Raw genomic sequence first — 24,096 nt, forward strand, 5'->3', positions numbered from 1 at the left:
TCTCATTTTTTACAGCATTTTTTAGTTGCGTTTTCAGTTATCAGGGAATACCCACATTTAGCCTCATCAGTATACATTAATTTACACAAATATACTGTATAGACATCTTTACTGAATGTTCCGTACCCACATATACAGAACATACAAACTTATAGAAAAATCTTTGGGGTTTTTTTGTGGCTTTAAATAAAAGTGTTTTCTCAAATGTCTTTCTGTGATTCTTCTCTTTTATATATTAAAATCATACATACTGTGTGACATTTCCCACCTCTGGCGGTTCTATAATGTGATAAAAACCTCAGCAAAACGTCAGCTCAGCGAATTATATAATAAGACTTAGTGGGCCTGCAGCTGGAAAACATCTGGGTTTCTTTTTATTTTCAGTGGCACAATAATGACTCGCTGTCCTCCTTAATTAACGTTTCTTCTTTGTTCCGGCCTGTTTGCGCACAGTGAGTGTTTGATGCACGTGACGTGTGACTTGGAATAAAAAGGAATGTTATTTTTCTGGAGCAGTCACCGACCTTTACATCTCTCTGCTGCCCACCGGAGCGCACGCATCTCCGCGCTCTGCGTCTCACCTCCGGGCAGCTCGCGGCCGCACACCGCGCTCTGATTGGTCGGCAGCGCGGCGCGTGAATTACTCGTTTGACGTCACGACGCTCCACGCGTTTTCGCACGAGCCCGTGACGCAGTCGGCTCTTCCTCGCGGGTGTCTTCCTCCCCTGGGCTGTTCCGGGCGAGACGCCTCCCCCCCTCCGCCCCTCTGATCCTCTTATCGGCGACCGAGCGGCCAAGATGGATGTTGTGAACCAGGTAAGGCTTTGGGGTTAAAATCACCCTTATTCTGTGAAATGTCTCGCGGATGCTGGCGCCCATCCCCTTTGTTTTGCGCGCAAATCAAGATTATTTTCACGCAAAGATGCGACGACAGTGAGAATGAACCGTGTTGATGCACTGGCAATTCAAAACGATGCGTTCGCGTTTTGTTTTTTTTAAAAAAAAGGGGGATCAAAGACGTGTCGGTGTGAAGGCGCGAGAGAGTTCGGTGTCATTTTGCGGGTTTTTCCTGCCTCCTCACTTGGAAGCTGCGGTCGATGGGAGCGAGCGGCCCGCTGACGCCGTGCACGTCCAGAGATTGCTGCAGCAATGACATTTACGAGGGAGGGAGAGGATGTTTCCCCAGTAACTCCGGGGATTCGGCTATTGGATTTAGGCCGCTCATATCTTAATTAGCCTCCTGTTGCTAAGATAACAACCCTAAATCTGATTAATATCCAAGGCCATGGGTAGCCGCAGTAGGCCGGGCACGGAGGAGGTCGCGCTCCTCCACCAGCAGATCACCTCACATATCTGTGGTCTGGGGTGAAGGCTGCTGCCCAGCATCCCCTTTGTTACGGTCGTGCGTCATGTTTTTCTCCTTTTTATTCAAAGAATTTCGACGCGGAGCGGCTGCCGTCTCCAGTGCGGCCATTTATTGATGCACACGGGCACACGCCGCCTTCTTTGCGTCGTGTCGCATTCACCTGCGCACAAATGCGGGTTTCCTCCGTTTGGCGGCTCAGTTGCGCACGGATTCTCCCCACAAATGTGTAAAGAGGCTGCTGTGAAGTGTGCCGCAGATAAGACAGATAAGCAGCTTTGTCTAATTGTAATACTGACAGGAAGTCTACCCCCCCCCTCCCCCACGCACGCGCACACGCTCACCTTAAGGATGTAAAAAATGGTTGCTGTGTAGCATCCTGTAGGATCATTCCAGCTGGGTCTAATGAAGGCGGCCTCGTCTCCATTTCTGGGGGGTGTGTGTAAAACCGGGCTCTCTGAAAAGGATTTAAAATCTAATTTCTATCTCTTGTCTCCTCAGCTGGTGGCCCAAGGGCAGTTCACCATCATCAAACAACCTCTGGGATTTATAAAAGTTCTACAGTGGGTGAGTTCTGTGTTCTTTGGATTTATTGTTGTGTTATAACAATAATCTTGATAAAATACCCTAAAAACATATGTCCTTGTCTCTGGAGGACGGCTTTACGACCTTCTGCCACACAGAGGTCGTGTAGTTAATGAGCCTGGACTATTAAAATGTTGAGAAATCTCCACGGTGACGACGCCTGGTGTTGGCCAAACGTCACAATATTGTTCCCTTTGGCAGAGACAGCAGCATGTGTGTTACGTCACGGCTGTAGTAGGAACTGACGGTCCGCTGGGATAGGCTGACAGATCCCTGAAAGGTCACGACCTCTGCACACGCGTGTGGCTCGGATCACACGAAATCTGGGTGATTTCACTCCAGATTCTGGTAGATAAAACGTCAGCTGGATTATAAAGGCTGCGGGGAGGCGTGATTCTAATGATCCATCCCATGATCATCCCCGTTGCCGTGTTACCAGCTGGTTTGGGTGTCTGGGTCTGGTCAAACTTCATCTATAAAGTGATGACGGTTGATAGCGGCTGCACTGATTGGATAAGCAGACGTTAAGGCGACACGTGACGCCTCCCTGAAAACCCCTGATGCAGCTTGTGAAGAAGAAGCTGAAACAAAAGCAACGGCGCCACCTGGTGGTCGGTCCTGGCGGGGGCTCGGTGCAGATCTATAAAAGTCCATTTTAATGCCCATGTTTGCACTTTTTCCCGGTTTAGGGATTTTCTTAGTCACATAGTTGGAGAGGAGATATTTATACAAGTGTGACCGTATTGTTCATTATTGTGAGTGGTTACACAGCGCCGCCCGTCCTGCCGGGTCGGGTCTTAGACCTCAGCGTCAGTGCTCGGTTAAAGCGCCCCAGAAGAGGGCGCCCGTGCAGAAGCATCTCCTACAGATGTGCCAGGGAGCCGCCAGAGGAATGAGCCTTCTCTGTAGTCCTTCCCTGGGGCTGCGTGAGTGTGCCAGCACCTCGTCCCTGCCTCATTGGGTCACAGCGAGCGTACCCACCAATCAAGAGCCGCGTTCTGGAGGCCAGGGCCCATGAATCATCTGTCAGAGGGCCCAGCCTGCCTCGGCGTCGGACTGGAGGAGGAGCTGCTAAGAGATTATTATGGGCATGTATGCTGGTGTTTTTTAAGGAGGATGGGGAGGAGAAACGGTGAAATGGATGCTTCTGTGCATCAGGGACAAACCTTTTTGGGGCTTTTGTTTGCAACCAGTGAGTGGGTGACAGATAAGGTCGGATTCAAACAGGAAACAGATCCTGTCGCGATAAAGACGTCTTGTCTGAGCTTTGCAGCGCCTTTGAAATTTAAACAGCATTTTGAACATGTGACTCATGTACCCCCCCCACACACACACCCACACACACACACACACACACACACGCCACTCACAAGCCTCCCGTCTCTGGGGAAAAGTGCTGACGGACCCAAATTTGATGGATGTTGTAAGACATTGCGTAGCGAAACAGACCCTTCCCTTTAACCGCTGCGTGCTGTGTGTATCTGGGATTTCATTTGCATGAAAGATTTCACACTCTGACTCACGTCCCAGCCGGCGTAACGAGGCTGTTTGTGAGAACACGAACTAACCGCCTCTTCACTTTAGCCGAGTCCCCAACGTGTAATAAAAAGCTGTTGTCTTTGTTGTAGCTCGGGGGATTATTCAGGCCCAACCATCTGGATTATTTCAGATATACAAGTGTCAATGTGAGTGTGTGTGTGTGTGTGTGTGTGTGTGTGTGTGTGGTGTGTGTGTGTGTGTGTGTGTGTTTGCTGGTGTTGTTTTCATTAAACACTGTCGAACAAACATAATTCATTTTTTACCAGCCTGTTGGTATTTAATAACCCTCCTAACCTTCATTTGAACGCCAACACGGTGCAGGTCATTTAAAAACAAACATTTTTGTTGGAATTTTCTCAGCGGAGGCGAAATAAGAGTCATAAATCTTAAAATGCTTTTGGTCTTCTCAGCGCAGAAGTGTTGGCTTGCATACCGGGAGGGCCTGAAACCAGCTTCTGCCTCCTCGCTACGTGTTGCTGCCAACACTGTTGCCATGGCGCCTCACACTCGGTGTTGCCACCCCCGCCCCCCCATCCTTCCTCTCATCCATAACCATAAAAGACGTCTTAATTGTGTCGGCGTGTGCGTTCGGTCTCTGGAGCGGCGGCTTCTGTCCCCACCACAAACGAGGGATCAGCTCCCAGAAGTTGAGTTCTCCGAGATTAACAACACTCCCCCCCCCCCCCCCCCATGGATTCAGCCGATGGAGGTGTTTGTTGTGAATCTGTGCATGAATATTTATGATCACATGTTGAAATAAAGAAGCTCAGTGCGCAGGTTTATTCAGACATCTGCACGTTGGCAACTGTCCTTCCTGAAGAATGTTTGACTTCCATCAACTCCAGCAACAACAGCACCATCACTGGTTCCATATGGGCGATAAAGGAATTACACGGAAGCTCTGAAACCTTTGATCGCTCCTCTTAGACGTAGACTTGGATTAAGGGATGTTATCCAAAGCAGAAATGTAAATTAAACCCATGTAGGTAAAAAAAAAATCCCAAAAATGTGCACAGCTGCTGTGGGTTAGATTGACTTTTTATGGAATTTTCCAAAGTCTTACTGTACAATAGATACAAGATTTTTTATATATTTTATCTTATATTTTTATGTTTTCTTCAAAGACAATTAAGTGCTTGAGTACTGGAAAAGTATTTAAATTTAGCAGGAATGCAATTGTGATAAATAAAAATATATATAAAAATACAGATTTAAATGCATCAAAAGCAAGTTTACAAGAGTGTGTGTGTGTGTGTGTGTGTGTGTGTGTGTGTGTGTTGCATTAGCTTGTAGTATTTGGTGACAGATGGTAGAGCACCTCGCTCAGATTAATTGTTGGGTTTTTCCATCCCGTCAGATCTGGTGGAGAGCCGCTGAGGTAAAAATAGTCCGATTTGACTACACTATCTGTGTGTGTGTGTGTGTGTGTGTTCTTGTACTTGCTACGTACTGAGTACCAGCATTCGCATTCTACCAACAAAGTGAGGACATTTTTGGGCAAGTGAGGACATTTTGTCTGGTCCTCGCCATTTCAAAGGACAGGTCAGGGGTTAAGACGTGGTTTTAAGGTTGAGGTCGGGGGGTTAGTAGCTGGGGAATTAAAGTCCTCATAAAGATAGAAAGACAAGGATCTCTGTAAATGGTTTTTTCACCACGTGTTCCATCCGGTCTTCTCACCTGCAGATCTTTGCCATCTTTGCCTTCTCGACATGCGGCAGCTACTCCGGCATGTTCAAGATGAGCGTGGAGTGTAAAAACCGATCCGATAGCGACCTGGGAATCGAAGTAAAGTTCGAATACCCTTTCAGGTACCGATGCTTCCACTCAGGGGGTTTGACCTCTTCTGGCGATCCCCATCAGAACCACAGTAGAACCTGCGACACACGATGACGCCCGTCCTCTTCTGAGTTTTCCCCCCTCCTTGTTGTCAGGCTCCATCAGGTGTACTTCGATGCCCCCACCTGTAAAGGGGGGAACCGCGAGCGCTCCTTCCTGGTCGGGGACTACTCCTCCTCGGCCGAGTTCTTTGTCACCATCGCCGTCTTCTCCTTCCTCTACTCCATGGCAGCCCTCTCCGCCTACTGTTTCCTTCTGGAGAAATACCGCGCGAACAACAAAGGGCCCCAGATTGTGAGTGTCCCCCGTCAGCTGGTTTCTAACCTCATTTTTTTAAAAACGGCCGTCAACGTGATGGTGTTGCCTCGTTGGTCGCCAGGACTTTGTGGTGACGGCGGTGTTTGCCTTCATGTGGCTGGTGTCCTCGTGCGCCTGGGCTAAGGCCTGTCGGATGTGAAAACAGCCACGGACCCAGAGAGGGTCGTGGATCTCCTCCCAGCCTGCAAGGAAATGGAGAACCGCTGCCGTGAGGTCTACGACCCCAAAGTCTCCGGACTCAACACCTCTGTGGTGGGTCCCGGCTTCCTTTTACACACCCAAACATTCTGATCGACGACTGCTAAGCTACCCGTGGCTAATGCTACCCTGGTCTCTGCAAACTCGTGTCCCCCGTCTCCTCTGCAGGCTTTTGGCTTCATCAACGTGATTCTCTGGATAGGGAATCTTTGGTTCGTGTTCAAGGAAACCGGCTGGATGGCGGCCGTTTCCGGAACATACGTCCCGTCACAGGAAAAGCAGGCCGCTCCCAACGCCTACGGCCAGCAGGACCCCTACGCCGGGTCCCAGGGAGGCTACCAGCCAGATTACGGAGAGCAGGGCGGCTACGCTGAGGATGGGGGCTACAGCCAGGGCTACGACCAGCAGCCCACCTCCTACTCTAATCAGATGTGAATCCGTCCAAGCAAACCACAGCTGAAGGAAGGTGAGGACAAAACAGAAAATACAGCTGCTGCACCTTGTTTTCGGGGTGCTAATATCTACCCACAGGCTGGCTGAATGCGTTTAGCCTTTTGTGACAAACGTCCTATTTTCAGTAACCCTGGCCCCCGTCATTTGTGATGTGACGTGTGTGTTTAACGACCTGCTGGAAACATACATGTTTTGACTTCTGCTGATTATAATTGATACTCATGCCGATGCGAACACTGGTGGGGTCATATTCTCCCAACATTAAACTCTCAGCCAACCTTATTTTACAATATATTATATATATATATATTTACACAACATAGAAACAAAGCCAGTACTGTAAGTCAGTACTATCAAGCAAGTATAGTGCACTTTTTTGTGCTATTTTAAACGTTTATAATAAGAGCAGGAGGTGGGGCCTGTTGTCTTACCACACTCTGCCACCAGGGGCGGTGTTCCACCTTACACTTCTTAAATGTTGTACAGCATTTATGTCTAATTAAGCTGTGGTGACAATTAACCTGTTCTGTGGTGACAATTAACCTGTTAATCTAATTAACCTGTTCTGACCTCTCTGCTCTTCTTCTCTCCCTCCCAGGGCGACGGTGGCACTCGACCACCATCTGCATTTCCACACTCCTCTGTTTGTATGTTTGTGTATCTGTGAATTGGCAGGCGGAGGGAGGGAAACACCGAGGGCAGAATCTGGTGGGTCCTGGGGCGGGGGCAGAACTACAGGGGCAAGTGGGGTGGGCTTGGGGTGGGGGGGGGACGTTAACGTTACATGATGTTTATTCTCGTGTTGTATTTAATTGTAGAAGACAACAGAGGATTGTCTGTTTGGTTATACGAGAAAAACTTGAATTCAAATACCAAAACATTCGTGGAGGAAAAATTTAAGAGCAAAACTTGTCATGAAAAGAAAACAAAATATTAAAAACAAAAAAAGTAGTAATATTTAACTTGGGAGAATGTATTTGTCTGTGCTGTGTAAATATCAACATGCCGATATCTAAAATTATACGTCCACAGTTGAATAATTGTGCACTCCATATAAGTTGTTATACAACAAATGCTGAGCACAGATTTATTCAATTGCATTTACGTTGGTTCTGTTTAGGAGCTCGCATAGTTCTCAGTCCATCGGGTTATTTTCAGCTCTTCACCTCAGATGTTCTTTATTTCTCTTCTTTTCTCTCGGTGCCTCCGTCGGCATTCCTGACTAGAAGAGGACTAGAAATATGTGAGCCGGGGAGGCGTGATCTTAGTGAGCCGTGGGTTTTACGTGAAGTGAGTGGGCTTTGGTTCTGTTTTTATATGTGCTTTTTTTTTTTCTCTCTCTCCATCGGGTGTTGTTGTCGAGCCAGGCCGAACTCTCCCCACGCGCCGAATTTTAAGTAAAGAATATTAGCGAGCATGGTAGCTTCTGTGAGCGACAGCTAGCGAGGCGTCGTCGTGGAGTCGTTTGGGCTTATCTGATGTTGTCGATGGTCCCCCCCTGTTTTTGGTCGCCTTTTCATGTGGTCCAGAAAGTTGTAAAACAGAGTCATATGCATATATTTTTTTAAGTGGTGTTTCTATCACACGGTAATCAGCGATTAAGACGGACACTCGGAAGGAGTCGTTACGAGGCCATCTGAACACGATTTCCCCGGACAGAGCGCTAATCCTGATCTACTGCGCGCATCCTCGCGTCCAAACGCATCCTCCTCACCTGCGGGGTAGTCAGACGGCAAAGCGGAACCGCGATATTTAGGACCAGACGCGTGCACAGCGGCTTTGTTCTCTTCTACTCGAAGCACAAACGCAGTCTTCGCTCTGCCCAGCTTCTGTTTGGACACGTAGGATTCCAAACAGGTGTGTTTTGATTGGCTGTTTAGCTTCCACTGTCCACTTCAGGAGGCATTAATGTCCATCTCCAGGATGTGATCCATCAACTAGAGTTGACACTGTAAAAAAAAATGAACGTGTTGTGAAGCAAGTTCTTATTTTTTACAGTGCTGCACTTCAGTGTAGAAGCACCCTTCCTCTTCCACCTCTCTTTCTTTCTTTTTCTTTCACTATAGCTCTTATAAATATGCTGAAATGAAATATACTCTGTTGTTAGTGGTGAATGATGTCTTGTGGTACTCTCTACGCCTTTGGATAGTGCTGTGTTTATTGTGTATGACGTATTCAAATTAGTATTTATGATAATAAGTCCGAGAAAAACAAATATTCAAGGCTCCAGAATTCTGCTGTATTCTTATTATATGGGATTCCTGTGAAACAAAATGAAATAAAATTAAAAGTTCTGTTGAAGGTTAAAATGTGTCTTTGTGTGGATCCTCAGGGTTTATATGGGCCCTCTGCCCACACCGCAGGAGCAGTACTAAAGCACTTTTCTCATTTCTTTCTTGCTTTATAGTTGACTGTCTTGCTTTAGTTGGCGTGTTCTTCACCTGAAACACGACAGGTGATCGTTAACCCGTTAACTTTCCTTCTAGGGCGAACTATCGCTCCAGTTGAGCTACTTCACTGCTGAAAAAAAAAGTTCGTTTCGGCGACTTAGACAGAAACCAAAACGATCATTCTGCACTATTTCATACCTACAGCGCTCGCTTCTAAGTTCCCAACGTGGTGTGGTGTAAAACAAACATCAAACGCTGGCGAGTAGCTTTTTTTTGTGGCGGACTGCAGCTTCTCAACAGACAGTGGCGAGTTTTCCGAGGAGCAGTGAAAGCATCACGGGAGCAGCTTCGCTCCACCGTGGCGCTACATCGGCTCCCCCCGGAGAAAAGTGAAAGCCAACGCCCCAGTCTGCCCTTCAGCTCCGCCTTCACTCCTCCAGAAAACATACTTTGATTCTGCGAAGCCGCTGTTCGCGTCGGGAGTCCGCTGACAGACGCTTTTCACCGGACTTGCAGCGGGAATAACGCGGGGAAGAAATCCTCTATTTTGGCGCCTCGAGAAAGATTCGACGCGTGTGTCGGAGCGCGTAACGCGGTTATAAGTGAGTTTTTACAGAATGGCTGACACGACCGCGTCCAACCCCGGAGGCAGCTGCCTGGAGAAGCTGACAAGTTACGTGAGGACCCAAAAAGGCTTCATCCTCGCAGCAGAAATTGTAAGTTTACGCCTAAATGTCGCTTTAGCTCGGGCGCGGTTTCCACGGAGCTTATAAAGCCTGAAATAACCTCTGCCCTCAAGGAGCCTCGGACGTTTTCAAACCAGCAACCCTTTTTAAAACAGTGCGTGTGGTCCGGGGGTGACGAGCAGGGGTGAAGGGTTACACCTGTCACCTAAGCTTTATTTGGAGGGGGGTGTTTCGGCACCGGGGTGTCAAACGCAGATAAAAGGTCACGTGTGTCGGTCGAGGGTTTGGCGCCTCATTATCACAGTCTGCAGCCTTCACGCGCACGGAACTGAACGCGAGCTCGGCTGTGCGCGTTGGCACTAATATCATCTGTGGGATGAATCTATGGATTGACACCTTTTTTTGCGATATTCTAATTAATCGACACGCTTCATAAGCAGCTGGGGTGTCAAGTGGATCACTTCCTGCCAGTATACAACCACTTCCTGTCTGAAGTGCTCCTTGTATATGTTTGCTGCCCTGGAAACGGGTTTCTCACCAGCGCCATGCGGTCACTACTTTTGCACCTTCTCTCACTCGTTACAGCTGAATTTAACAGATTCTTTCATCTGCAGAAGCTCCTGAAACTGTGAAAACTAGAACTTTGTGGTCCCACTGACCCGGATCTGCCCTCCTGACTCATCAGGTCCGGCCTTGGGCTGGTGTTGCCCCGGTCCTGGTTTCTCCTCTCCCCCCTTTAATGGGAATTCCGGCCCGTGTGTGAAGGTTTTTCCTGGGAACGAATAATAGCAGAAGTTTTCTGTCCCCTCTCTCGTGTCTTTGCTGGAATCTGGAAGAATCCTTTTTAATGGTCTCATTTATGGCCCAGGAAACGGGCTTGGTTGGCAAAACAGGAAGTTACCAGCCATTACTGGGCAATCTGTTAATTAGTCATCATGCAGCCGCCTTCGGGCCCAACAAACCTCTGATAAGACTCAAAAATAAAGGTAATCGCTTCAATGAATACATAATTATCAGGGTGTGTAGCCACAGCCGGGGGGTAACATCAGCGCCCGTCAGTAAAAACGGAAGGAAACGCAGCAAAGAGGAAGGAGAAACGTCTTCAGCTGAAATTTGCTTGAACTTTGGTAATATTGTGCAGCTGCGGGTGACAGGAAGGTTGTGGGTTCGTTTCCAGGTGCGTCGAGTCCTTAATGTGCACGTTCTCGGACCGCAGGAGGAAACCCACGGGGCGTGCAGACGCCTCAAAAGGCCGGCGCTGGAACCCAGAACCCAGCGGCAGAAGCGGGTCGGAACAAACTCAGCTGCTTCTTGTGGAGCCTGGCTGACTGGGTTTTTCCACAGGAGTTTATTTCATTCTGCCACTTTTAATGGTTTCCAGTGAGTCCCGCTGAGCTGACCTTTGACCTAGTATAGGGCCCCTCCCTCTTCTTAGAGTTGAAGTCGTGTTTCCATTTTCCTCTCGAGGCCGCAGCAGAAACCACCGGCGACTCCCCCGGCAACGGTTGCTGTTTGGTGCGTCTCCAGGTCCCGGCCCTAATGTAGCCGCTGGCTATTATTAGCCGAGTATTCGTGACCGTTTCCCACAGCTGGTTCAGAAGAGCGGCTCGTTATCCTGGACCCCAGAGCCCACGAAGGGGGGGGCCTTTAAAAGCCAGCCCCTCCCCACAGATCTGCCGCTGCGTGGACAACATAAAGGTGTCAACGTGTCGCGGCCTTTTCTTCTGAGGGGCTCTTGTGCTGGGGGGGGCGGGGCCGAGGGCCCGGGCTGCAACAGAGCCCCCTTTGTGCCGGGCCCCCGGCCTCACTACAGAGGGGGCCTGTGCCAGCCTCCAGAACACATGAGCCACTCATGCATCTGGCTGCACGTTTGCGTAACAGTGACAGTTTCACAGAGGTGTGTGTGTGTGTGTGTGTGTGTGTGTGAGTGGGTGGGGGGGGGGGATCCCCGTGGTGAACGAGGTAGCGCTGGGCCGGGCGCTCTGAAATGTGTCGGCGTGTGTTATCTGTGTGTCAGACGCCACGAGAATAGATGTGACGTCCATGAAACAGCCTTTAATAGGTACACACACACACACACACACATGCGTCTGAGGGCGACGATGGCGAGCGCCGGAGCCGCTCGGAGGCTCGCGGGCCGCCCGAGTGGACCGTCCCTCCACGCTGGCGGCGTTTCAGGGGACCGGACCGTCAGGAATGCCGCTGATGTGGTTTTTCTCCTCATATGGAAAAATCTGGAGCAAATCGGAGCCGGGACCGACGGGACGCTCCGAACTCTCCCCGCTCCTCCGGTTTCATGAGCTCTAAACGTGGTTCCGGGGGAAAAGACGTCTGGGTTTTGTAGATTTTGGCGGAGGGAATGAGGGAGTTCTGTAACCGAGTGTTTCCTGTGGTTCCGCCCAGCTCATCAGCTTCATCATCATCATCTGCTACGCCGCCTCGCAGTACGGCGGCTACACCGTCGTGGCCATCTGCGAGATGGTCTTCGCCATCGTCTTCTTCGTCATCTTCATGATGGAGCTGCACAAGCAGATCCAAGTGGTGAACTGGGTCTGGAGTGTGAGTCCCAGCACGCACACACACACACACACACACACACACACACGCACGAGCCTGATTTGACGTTCCCCCTCTCTGCAGGACCTTTTGCGCGCTGGAATCGGCGCCCTCCTCTACATCATCACCTCGCTCATCTGCGTGATTGGGGGATCCGGCGATGGCGCCCGCATCGCAGGCGGGGTGAGTCCCACCCGGAGGTTCTCTGATCTGCCCGTCGCTCGCAGGAACCTGCTGTCCGATCCGAGGAGCTCGTGTCCTTTCAAAATAAAACCCCTAAATAAACCCCCCACAGAGACGCTGCTCTTTTGTCTGGTGCCTTGAGTGGCGAGCAGGTTCAACTGCTCTGTAACAGGAAACAGGAAGTAGCGTAGCACACCGGCGCTGACCCAGACACTTGGCCACCGTTAACGCCATGATGGACATCGGTGATCCATCGGTGATCCATTGGTGAGCCATCGGTGAGCCATCGGTGATCCATCGGTGAGCCATCGGTGAGCCATCGGTGAGCCATCGGTGAGCCACCGGTGAGCCATTGGTGATCCATCGGTGATCCAGCGGCTCAACACAGAAACGCTTGTCCGTGCATCAGGGGAACGTCCTGAGGCTCTTCCCTGGAGACAAATTGTCATTATAATTAGATTTATTCACGTTTTATTCATTTTTTTCTTTCAAAACTCCCATTCTGCCGCTGCGGTTTGCACATTTCTTCTGCAAACAATAAGGAAAATAGAATAATTCACCTGGAAATGACACCAAACCCATGTTGTCAGGGTTGAGTGTGAGATTGAGGCCTAAAACCAGAGGGGTGCTTCTTCTCTTTAAGTGTGTAATAGTTTTCGTTGACAGAAGTATCTTTACTTCCTGTTGATTGTTTGTTGTTTCTCAGGTGTTCGGTTTGATCGCCGGGATCCTGTTTGCCTACGACACCTACACCATCTTCCTCCAGGTCAAAGGCTCCGGGCACACAGCGGCCTCTACTGGTGGGAGGGTGTTTAACATTTAGTTTTAAATGACTTTGAACGGTTTTGACGCATCTTTTCTCTCTTCAACAGACGACAGAGTTTAACCCCCCCCCCCACTGACATTCACCTCCCAAGATCACAGCTGGAGAGCCAGGGCAGATGTTAACGCCGGGGGGGTCGGAGAGGACGACGGATCCAACAGGTCGCAGTTGAGTTGCAGCTACTGTGGGAGGCGAGCAGACCAGAGGGTTTATTTTAGAGCCATGTTTGAGGGGAGCGTGTGGTTGTAACCCCCCCCCACCTCAGTCTGCCGCTGATTCACCAAGGGAAACCCGAGAACGGGCGGTTGTGTCTACTGTAACGGACTGCTGTACTAAATAATAACTCTGTCCTTCGGGATGTTTGTACTAAATAAGAATTAGAGATTTACAGCTCAATTTAACACCATGCTTATGTTGGGATGGTGTCTGTGTTATTCTGCCATTTCCAACACTCCTTAAATCTTAAAGTGCCTTAAAGCAACGAGTTCCAACTGCTGGGATATTTGATTTGGTCATTAGTTTAATGAAGTTCCATCCCCCTGATTAGTGGACTAAACTAAAAGGCCGACAGTTTTTATTTCAGATGGTGCTTTTCTTTTTTAATGGCTTTGAGCTTTATCCAGCCGTTAAACAGGTTTAAATGTTAAAGTCGTCACAGCTGGTCCTGAATCTTAACGCTTAATATTATTTGAAAGTATAGATAAAATTGCCATCCATATTGATCAATATTGATTTTCCTCGACTCGTCCTGAAAACAAATGCACATTTTAGTCGGATTAATTAATGTTAGCGTGACAGGGAGGTTTTCCTGTTAATAAGACGGTTCTCTGCTCCCCTTATCTCAGAGATAAATGACTACTTTTGTTGACGGGAGGGTAAAAATGACACAATAAAAGCTTCTGCTTTTGCTTTAATGCCTCGTTCTGCTGACTCGGTTCATCTTCTCTTTGGAATCCTTCAGAATTTCACTGATTGTTTTCACCGTTAATAATCCACTTTTAGGCTAAATAACAGATTGACGTTAGTTTCTAGCTGTAGGCATCCTTTTGGCAGCACCCACGTTTTATTACAGGTCAAATTCTTACTCAGGTTTTTTTTTTAAAGACATTAACATTTGTAACACATATTGCAGTGCAGTATATTTTCTTTATAACATTTCCCACTGACTGAAGTTTTATCAAGAGTTTTGTCTTTATGTTCCTCTATAACTTGTTGTTTTTGATGAGTTGGCTGGGGAAAAAAGCAAATTCTAATGAGATTATTATGATTTTGTGATGTGACGAGTACCGTTTGAATATGATCTGTCATTCTTCTACCTTTACATGTGTTTTGAGTGAACTGTTGCTCTATTACTACTTTCAGAATTAAAAACAGCCTTGCTTGGGAAATAAAAGCCATCGTTACAGAAATTTAACTGCGTTTTAAGTGGTTTGGTGGAGACTGCGGCAGAATATCGTGATTTTCAAATTGAGCTTTTTAAAACTTGTTTAGATGTTGTTCTGTCGTATCGCCACTAGGTGGCGGCAGAGGGGCGCAGACAGTTTGGCAACATTGATTCAAAATAATAATAAAATGGCAGATGTCACGATACAACGTTTAATCGTCTCTACACGTATGAGTAAAAACAACACATCTTATACATTTACATGGGTCATATTTGTTGTAACGTCTAGTTTAGGTGAAAAGAAAAAGCCTCAAAACTAAGTTAACGTTGCATTTATTTCCCTATTATAGCTGTGTGTATAATATACATTGTTTAGACACCTCCAGTATAATTTTCAAGTCCTGGAATGATAATCCTGGGCTGGGATCATACTTGATTGTTCAGACTAATCCCATGTTGGCCGCTGCATTACAAGCCTGACTGATAGCTATTTTTTCAGGGATAATCACAAGTTAAGACGTCTATACCAAAAACTCTATTATTCAGCTTGATCCGTGTTCCACAGATGAGCAAATAAAGCTTAAAAACACCCAGGCCAAAACGACAGAGCTCAAGTTTTTCATGAGGAGGGTTGTCAAGTTAGAGATTTCCTGACAAGAAGTAGTTCCGCAGCCTTACCTTCAAAACAAAAGCAGAAACGTTATTTACTGTAAGTCACAGGAAAACCGAGTGACTAAATGCAATAGGAGAACTGGGACTCTGTTTAAATTATACTTAATTATTCACCAGTTTAGCTCAAACTGCCGAGCAACGATTCATACCCGTTTTATTTTGAAATCTTAAGCGGAAGTTGTAGTTTTCATTCAGAGGCGCTTGACGCCGAAGTGTCTCAGGCGGAAGGAGGAGTTTTGCCGTCCGGGGGACCAAATCATGTAGTTTTAGCAGAGTCTGCCTCTTAAAATTGTTTAAACCCCGCTTCTTCTGCAACTCCGATGTTTAATCAGAAACTCCGATGAGCTTTTAGCGCCCAGCGACATAATGTTCCTGCGCGGATCCAAAAAGCGGCGGTCGAACCGCTCGGTGAGTCAATTTTCTTGACTTATTTATCCGTGATTTTCATCACTGAGCCATCCTCGACCCTTTACATAACACTCGTAAAAACATTGAAGAGTTCATACAGGTCGAAGCTGCTTGACATTAGTGGAAGTTTTAGGCTGCTAATCACGAACTGTTCGGGTGTTCGAGTCTTCTCGCCGAACTTCGGTCCACATTCACCTGTTTTGAGCGTTAATAAGTTTCTTTTATTAGAAAATGTCCACGTCTTTCACGACCCCCAAATCTCGTGTTAATGTTTAAATCTGTGTACTATTAAGTTCTAGCCACATTCTTTGTTTCTTGAGTCACTTTAGGCGCCCCAGGTACCAGGAGGGGTCAGCCTACGTCACGGGCTTTTCCTCTTTTTTTACCTGAGCAGGTTGGGATGTAACCTGAACACGGTCACTATTCACTCGGCTTTTCACCCGATCAACAATTGTTGAACCGTTAAATCATGTTCTTGGCTCTTTGCCCGAAGCCGAGCTCGCACGGTCGGGTTACGGAACCAGCGGTGCTGGTCTGGAGTCGGACCAGCAGCTGTGTGTCCGTCCGATCAACATCTGGCCCCGGAGAACAGGGAAAATAGATCCAGAGACCGGATGCAAATCCAGATCAGATGACGTCAGCGCCTCGTCCCCCCTTCTGCCGTGTTTGGACCGCTTTTATTGGACCTGTAAGGCTCCGGGTTCGCCCGCCGTCCCAGAACAATGACCGCCGCCGCTGTCGAAGATGCCTTGGCATCGCCGCCCCCCGTTGCCATGGTTCCCGCTGAGTTCAGAAAAGTTATTGTTTGAGTTGACCTCGTGAGCAGGAAATGGCAGAAGTTCTGGCGAAGGAGGAAGATTGAGACGGTTCCAGGCCCTGTTTGGTCCAGTCCAGCCAGGAGAGGTGCCCGGGCAGAAAAGCCCCCTGACCTCTGACCTCCCGTGTTAATCGTTAACCCCTCCAGCGCTGTCACAATTAGGGGAAGAATGAAAACGAATTGGGGGTGGGCGGCGTCATCTAGAGAGTTTGGCATCCGCCCGGCGACCCGATTCACCTTCTTCGGTTCCTCGGCGGCGAGGGAAAACAAAGGAGACGATAAAATATCAGGCGCCGGCGTCATCGCCACGTGAGAGCGTTATTTACTTTGGCCACGCACACAAACTTCCCCTGCCCCCCCCCCACCCCCCCGGCAGCACAATGAGCTCAGCCTCGGCGTGGACCCGCGCTCTTTATCTGCGGAAAACCGAAACCTCGTCTGCGTCTCCCTGCGCGACCTTGACACAGGACACCGCCGCGCCGATAAGCCCGGGGAAACGCGAGGCTAATGTCCACGGTTCAGCCCGGCGCCGCTCCGAGCTCCCTGCACCTTTATGTGTTACGCCGAAGCTGATGAATTTGTCACAGAGAGCGGCGAGGCCTCGTGACTCGGGTCGGTGCTCCTCTACAGCTGGAGACCAACAACAGAATAGTTCTGGCCCAGCTGATCACGGGACGGAGGCGGAGCCGGCGGGCGCGGGTCTGAATCCCGTAAACGCGGCATTTCGATGCGTGGGATCATTAAAAGGTCCCTTCGTGTGCTCTTTATTCTGTTGGCAGCTTTGAACGCGCGAGGCGGCGACGTTTGTTTGGCCGGGACGGCGCCGGAGGTCAGCGGGCCGGTCCGCTGGTGGCGGCGTCGCTAGCAAAGAGCTGTGGAAAACACACTTTTTCTTCCTGCTGGCGACGTTCGCCGAGCCCTCGCAGTCTGGAACAAAGAGCCAAGGGGGGGGGGGGGGGGGGGGGGAGAAAGTGGCTGCATGGAGAGGGAAAGGGTGCAGCTCTCATCCTGCTTCCTTCCTCCCATCGCTAACACACACACACACACACACACACACACACACACACACAGGAATTAAATCAACGTTAGCGCTGCTGCTAACGCTCATCGCCCTGGTTTCGCCCTCACCCTGGTCCCAGCCTTAAACCCCCCCGTCGCCCGAGCGTTCTGTGTTTCTCCGTGGGAAATGTGGGCTGAGGAGAGTTTGTGCTGTGTGTTTCAGCCGGAGGAGGAGGACCCGGACCGGGGTCGGCCGTGCATGCGCTGCGGAGACCAGTGCCCCGGCTTCCGCGTCCACGGCTGGAGGTACGAAGCAGGAGGCTCCCGAACATCCCCGGTTCCTTATCAGCAAACGTTTGTCTGGACTTAATGTTTAGCTTGGTTACACTTGTGACATCTGGACCGACATAAACACTTAATCTGAGTCTGTTGGTATCTTGAGAAGCTGCCAACACAAATCAGCTCGAGTGCTAATATAAGCTCGAAGACAAACAGAACCCTGTCGTGGGAGTATTTGATACCCGGGGAGGGGATTGGGCTCCCTGACCCCCGTGCTCATGAGGAATTAGAAGCATAGGCAGCAGCTTTAAGCCCAAACATCTGCAGCAGAAGCAGCTGTGCAGGCAGGAACAGTGCAGAGCTGCAGGATTACTGATTGAAACGGGAGGGGGGGGGTTCTTAAGGGTCCAGGTTTAATGAGGAGACGTTTGCACTCGGGAGGATGAGTGTTTGACGAAGGGAAGCATTAAACCTGTCAAGGCCGCACCTGTACATTCCTGCTGTCTCCAGAAATGGATTTTATTGTTCTGAACAGCCCCACCTTTCCTCTCCCTGACTGGAGTTCCACCTGGTTGGATTCTGATCCTGTCACTGAAGCTAATCAGACTTAGTGGATCCGGCCTCAGTTTTCCTCCAAACCTCCTTATTTAAATGTGGAAACGCTGATTTTCTTTGGCATTAAATAATTATAGCACAAACATACTCTTGTAAATCACGTCAGGAGTCCATAAAAAGATGGGATTTAAGGATGGACACCAACTTTTATTTAATTAAGATTTATTCTGCCGTCCAACATTATAGGAGAGTCACTGATTTAGAATATGAACGTGATTGAAGGAGAGACCGACCCGTCACATCTGGGTTAATGTCCAGTTTAGAGACGATGCTGATGATCACTGAGAGGGGAGCACTCAGATTAACCATGGGGGGGGCAGATGGGGCTTCTGCTGCCAGCAGAGGGTGAATTAAGGTCCTTCGGACCCTGAGGCCCCTCCACGCTTCAGGACCGCTCAAAGCCGCCCTCCTTGTTGGACTGGGTCAAAGCCGCCCTCCTTGTTGGACTGGGTCAAAGCCGCCCTCCTTGTTGGACTGGGTCAAAGCCGCCCTCCTTGTTAGACTGGGTCAAAGCCGCCCTCCTTGTTAGACTGGGTCAGAGCCGCCCTCCTTGTTAGACTGGGTCAGAGCCGCCCTCCTTGTTAGACTGGGTCAGAGCCGCCCTCCTTGTTAGACTGGGTCAGAGCCGCCCTCCTTGTTAGACTGGGTCAAAACCGCCCTCCTTGTTAGACTGGGTGGCCGCGCACCTGTTACCAAGCTGCTAATTGAGACTTGAAGCCCACCTGGGCTTTGAGATCAGGTCCGAAAGTGGCGCCGCTGAACGCCGCTGCAGACGTGGCGTGTATGGAATACACTACCTGTCCCGAGGGTCAGAGGAGTTGGGATGTCACTGGTCGATCCCTCACGCTCGTGCCCGGCGCTGACGACGCCGCCATGACACCAGCCGCTCCGGTGCTGAGAAAATCGTTGGCGGGCCAGAACCTCCAGGGCGGGATCAGAGGGTGGAGTTTAACTGCGCGACTGCGTTCAAGTCTTTTGTCCAAGTGGGGAAGGTGGGGGGGGGGGGTATCTAAGAGAGCTGAGCGGACAATCACACGGGTCAGAAGCTGCAGCGGACCGGCTGGAGGTGTGTTGTTTGTTGTTGTTGTTGGTTGTTGTCGTCGTCGTCGGTTTGCGTGAGGGTGCAGTGATTAAAGCTGTTGTGTTGACATCCAGCGCGGCGCTGCACAAACTGGGCTCTGCAGCCGGTCGGGTCGGGGGGGGTTGAATTACAGTGTTGAAATGGCTGCCCTCAAATTTAGTGATGTCACCCTTTAAATGAGCAGCTGCTTTGTTTTCCAGCTCCTCGTGCGGAACGTTAAACGCTCCCGGTGGCGTCACGTTGGCGAGTAAGAGACACCCCCCAAAAAACCTGGGCCCCGAGTTCAGCCCCTCCTCCCCCCAACGTTCTCAGCACGCCGCCCCTCTAATCGTCATTGGTGTGGGTTTTATGTTTGGGGGGGGGGGGCATCTGTCCCTGTTTCACTTTCAGGCTGACGCTCTGGCCGGTGGGGTCTTGTCGCCCACTGACGTGCGCCACAGTTTCAGCACCGGGGGGGGAGGAGGGGGGGGGGCGGGGCACTGGTGTTTCACTCTCCCTCATTTATTGCTTGTATCCGTGTTGTGACTGTATATTCTAAGCTGCTCAATCCCGACCTGTGAAAAGGTGCTGGGAAATCTTTTATTCGAAGCAGTCGATTAGAGGCAGAGCAGTTTCCAAGCGGCTGTTTGTGTGCGTGGGGGGGGGATGTGTGTGTGTGGGGGGGGGGGTAAAGCAGCTTTGTGCAAACTTTAGCCACAAGTGCCAGCTGGTGGTCTGTTATACAATCGTAACATGGACGCACGCGGTGCACGGCAGACATGGTTGCACTGTCACATCAACACACGTTTGACCCTGACTGTAGCGGGGGGGGGGGGGGGGGGGCATTACTACTGGGTCTAGAGTGACTGGGGCGACACCCCCGACACTAAGGTGGCGGTCCTGGCGTGTGAGATCATGAGGTTTAAGCTCGCCTCAGACACGTGGAGCTGATGTTGGACGGGTCGCCTCCAAAGATGAACGTCTAACGCCCGCCTCCCCCCCCCCCCCCCCTCAGGAAGATCTGCGTGCACTGCAAGTGCGTGCGCGAGGAGCACGCCGTGCACTCGGTCCCGGGCCAGCTGGAAAAGATGATGACCAGGCTGGTGTCGGACTTCCAGAGAAACTCCATCTCCGACGACGACTCGGGCTGCGCCTCCGAGGAGTACGCGTGGGTCCCACCTGGGCTCAAGCCCGAACAGGTAGCAGCAAGGGTGCGGAGTGGCTGCAGAGCCGCGGGGCGGAGAAATTAATTGTACAGGTGTAAATCTTCCAATCGGACAAGTTTGTACACACTGAAAACACCTTTACAACTTGTCTGGCCTCTCCTCGCGCAGGTTTACCAGTATTTCAGCTGCCTCCCGGAGGACAGGGTGCCTTACGTCAACAGCCCAGGGGAGCGGTACCGGATCAAGCAGCTGCTGCACCAGCTTCCAGCCCACGACAGCGAGGTACCGCTGACCTCGGGGCTCCTGGCCGGCGGCGTTCCCGATCATCCGGCCCCACAGTGTTTGATGCCGTCGCTCCGTCGCAGCACAATAACAGCCTGTTATTAGCTTTCATGCTAACCTTTCTTTAAACCTCTAAGTAGACTTTGTTCTTTGTGGAGAGCTCTAATTCCCTTTGAGTCAAATTCCTTGTATTTGCACACATGCTCGGCCGATAATAAAGCTTCTAAGGTTTTGTAAACTCTGCCCCCCCCCTCAGTCACACAAGCCCTTTCAGACGACGTCATTTACCGTTTATTGGCGTCGTCACACCTGTAAAAACAGTGACATAAAGGTGATGATGCCTTTAATAGCCGCCCCACCAACGTCTGCGTCTCTTCCAGCCCCACTACTGTAACTCCCTGGATGAGGAGGAGAAGAAGGAGCTGCGTCAGTTCAGCCAGCAGAGGAAAAGAGAGAACCTGGGCAGAGGCGTCGTCAGGCCCTTCCCAGTAACCATGACGGGAGCCATCTGCCAGCAGGTGAGGGATGTTTTTATTATGGGACGTGGCAGTTTTCCCTGCATCGAGTTCAAAAGAGACATAAAAAATAAACGTAGGAGCCCGACGGACGTTCAGGTGCAGGCATGTTTCAGAGCTATATTTGAGTCTAACTTAATTACCTCTGCACCGCCCCGACCGAATGTGTTTTTCCAGTGCGGCAGGCAGATCTGCGGTGGAGACATTGCTGTTTTTGCCAGCCGGGCGGGTCACGGAAGCTGCTGGCACCCTCAGTGTTTCCAGTGCGTCTCCTGCAGCGAGCTGCTGGTGGATCTGATCTATTTCTACCAGGACGGGCAGATGTACTGTGGCAGGCACCACGCCGAGAGGCTGAAGCCGCGCTGCCAGGCCTGTGACGAGGTGAGGCCGCCTCCTTGTTTAAACTCTATTAAACCCTCTACTGCTGTAGCTCATTATGTGACTGAAGGCGTCGGTTAACGTGTGATTAACTCTCCTCTCCCAATCCCAGATTATTCTGGCGCACGAGTGTACGGAGGCAGAAGGGAGATACTGGCACATGAAGCACTTCTGTTGCTTTGAGTGCGAGGCCGCGCTGGGGGGCCAGCGCTACATCATGGGGGAGAGTCGGCCGTACTGCTGTTCCTGCTACGAGTCTCTGTACGCCGAGCACTGCGACACCTGTGGAGAACACATCGGTGCTGCCCTTAATCCGCTCCTTTTGTCGCCTCTTGGCGATGCTTAATACATCAGCGATTGATTATTCTTGATGAGATGTGTGTGATGACATTTCAATGCCGCGTCAACCGACAGTAAAGAGGTGGTTTCCTGTCAGGTATCGACCAGGGTCAGATGACCTACGAGGGGCAGCACTGGCACGCCGTGGAGTCGTGTTTCTGCTGCGCCCGCTGTCGGCTGCCTCTGTTGGGGCGCCCTTTCCTCCCCCGCGGGGGGCTTATCTTTTGCTCCCGGGCCTGTTCCCTGGGGGAAGACCCCAACAACTCGGACTCCTGCGACTCGGCGGTGCAGAGCCGACCGCCCCAGCGCCGCCGCGGTGGGGCCGCGGAAAAACAGCAGTGCGGTTCTCCGCTGCAGCCACCAGAGGGCGTTAAAACCTGCGTCATTACTGCGGAAGACTGTGTTCACGGTAGGGAGGAAGAGTGGCGCGCGCCTGGAACCTCTGTCCTCGGTGTCTGAACGCTCTGCTTCTTTCAGGCAACTCCAAAGCTCCAGTTCAAAACGGCGTTCCTTCATCTGGGGGTCATCTTCCACATCCCAGAGGCTCCTACTCGCCTCTGCCGCACATTCACCTGGGGAACGGCTTGGGCCCGTCGTGGCCCAGCGATGTCCCGCATTACAGTTTACTCCCGGAGGACCGTGGCGTCAAACCTGCTGCCGCTGGGCTTCAGTTTCACAAAGAACCGAACAGAATCGCAGGAAGAACTGGCATCAATTCCAGAGGAACGTCTACTGCTAAAGACTGGGTGGACAGCTCGACTCAAGTCATAGGTATCTGAAACTAAAGCGGGGTTTTCCTCTCAAAAGCATCGGTGTTCCGTGATTTCAAATCCTGTTTCGGAAGGTTTTGCTATCAAAGGTCCTCTCTCCGCAGTGTTTTCTCCTCAGAACTCGAACGTGAACCACGTAACTTCGCCTGACGCTCCACCGCCGCCACCACCCCCCCACCACCCCTCCCTCCTCCGCTGCCCGTTAAATCGCGTGACGCTCGACCCCAGGAACCGCCATCGCCGACCCTCCGGCGACCGGCGGACGCTCCCCCCGACTCTCCGCCCCCGCTGACGCGCAGCGGCACGGCGAGGGTCAGCTTCAGGGAGCCAATCAGCAGCTGCTACTCCCTTGATGAGGATGAGGGTGATAAAGAGGAAGAGCTGCAGCAGGTCCACAGCAGCCAGCAGGATACAGATGAGGAGAAGGGAGCTCTGGGGAATCCGCCGCACCTGCGGGAAGGCGTTCCGCCCCAGATGGATCTGCTGGGTGAGGAAGAACCTTCGAGTGTTGAATCTATTTTAATTGGTCGATTGTTGTAGCCAGAAATATGGAACCTACACCAGCATGAATCTCCATGACAGTTCCTCTTTAATTCCTTCTTCCACCCAGATGGATTCTCCTACCGCCAGGAAGGCCTGCGGCGAGGTTGGCACCAGAGCGGCATCCCTAAAGACCCGGTTCTCCACAGGAGAACAGAGAGGCGCCATCGGAGCTCGCAGTCCACCCGGCCTCGGCTGGACTCCCTGGAACGAAGAGGAGAGAAAGACGGGAATAAGCAGGAATCCGATGGCGCCTCGCCTCTTACCCTCAGACCCAGCAAGTACAAACACGAAGACTGCTGTTCCACCTGTTCCTCATCATCGGACTCTGAGGAAGAGGGCTATTTCCTGGGACAACCCATACCGCTGCCCCCCCAGCTCCGAAAACATCAGCCTGAGGAGGGCGGGGAGGAGGAGCGGGGGAGGGAGGTGCAGCGAGACCGGGGGCTGAGAGGAAGCATACGGCGGAGGAGAGCTCACAGTCTGGGTGCAAAGGACAGAGATAAAAACTGTGCTATTTCCTAATCTGCAGCCTCAGACTCGAACGTTTCTCATAAATCATGGTGCACAACAGGAAGTACTTCATTGAAGGTTTCTCCGGGGGGGGGGGGCAGCTGGTCGATCTGGACTGAAGAACCTTTTTTATAATCTGTGAATGTTGTTATGATTGTGACAGATTTCAGGCTAAATGCTGCACTGGAATTTATATGGACACGATTATTAAAACCATCAAAAACGTGTCTAGTGCCCAGTTACACAAGTTTTGCCTTTTTCTATATACAATAAAAGCAGATTCATCAAACTAAACAACAACTTCTCGCCGGAATACGACCATGTTACTCGAGATACTCCCCGGAATTTGCTGGAATATTTAATATTGGAGCCAGGAGAGTGGACGAGAGTTTAGCTGACAAAAACTGACATTCCAGCTGAACCAGGTCA

At 50.7% G+C, this 24,096-nt stretch overlaps 3 protein-coding genes across 3 annotated transcripts; all 3 read left to right on the forward strand.

Moving 5' to 3' along the window:
- The first annotated feature begins 660 nt into the window (after positions 1-660).
- On the forward strand, positions 661-8,601 carry sypb (synaptophysin b). The gene is given in 8 exon segments (XM_057040704.1): positions 661-816; positions 1,865-1,930; positions 5,171-5,295; positions 5,419-5,617; positions 5,703-5,760; positions 5,763-5,893; positions 6,008-6,305; positions 6,891-8,601. Coding segments are annotated over 7 exon segments (864 nt in total). The 5' UTR covers positions 661-798; the 3' UTR covers positions 6,275-6,305; positions 6,891-8,601.
- Positions 8,602-9,034: 433 nt separating this feature from the next.
- plp2b (proteolipid protein 2b) lies at positions 9,035-14,339 on the forward strand. Its single transcript, XM_057040722.1, has 5 exons — positions 9,035-9,398; positions 11,772-11,927; positions 12,009-12,107; positions 12,814-12,907; positions 12,980-14,339. The coding sequence occupies exons 1-5, from the start codon at positions 9,300-9,302 to the stop codon at positions 12,991-12,993; spliced, it is 462 nt and encodes a 153-aa protein (XP_056896702.1). The 5' UTR covers positions 9,035-9,299; the 3' UTR covers positions 12,994-14,339.
- Positions 14,340-15,187: 848 nt separating this feature from the next.
- prickle3 (prickle homolog 3) lies at positions 15,188-23,894 on the forward strand. The gene is given in 12 exon segments (XM_057040611.1): positions 15,188-15,394; positions 17,434-17,516; positions 20,180-20,363; positions 20,499-20,612; positions 20,993-21,130; positions 21,305-21,508; positions 21,618-21,804; positions 21,942-22,253; positions 22,322-22,615; positions 22,719-22,784; positions 22,787-23,101; positions 23,225-23,894. Coding segments are annotated over 12 exon segments (2,394 nt in total). The 5' UTR covers positions 15,188-15,352; the 3' UTR covers positions 23,680-23,894.
- Positions 23,895-24,096: the final 202 nt, after the last annotated feature.

Source organism: Takifugu flavidus, chromosome 8 (assembly GCF_003711565.1).
Source record: "Takifugu flavidus isolate HTHZ2018 chromosome 8, ASM371156v2, whole genome shotgun sequence".
Taxonomy (NCBI): domain Eukaryota; kingdom Metazoa; phylum Chordata; class Actinopteri; order Tetraodontiformes; family Tetraodontidae; genus Takifugu; species Takifugu flavidus.

Coding starts and splice junctions, on each gene's coding strand:
- plp2b (XM_057040722.1), top strand. CDS start 9,300: ATGGCTGACACGACCGCGTCCAACCCCGGAGGCAGCTGCCTGGAGAAG. Junction 9,399..11,771: donor TCATCCTCGCAGCAGAAATT/GTAAGTTTACGC, acceptor GGTTCCGCCCAG/CTCATCAGCTTCATCATCAT. Junction 11,928..12,008: donor TGGTGAACTGGGTCTGGAGT/GTGAGTCCCAGC, acceptor CCCTCTCTGCAG/GACCTTTTGCGCGCTGGAAT.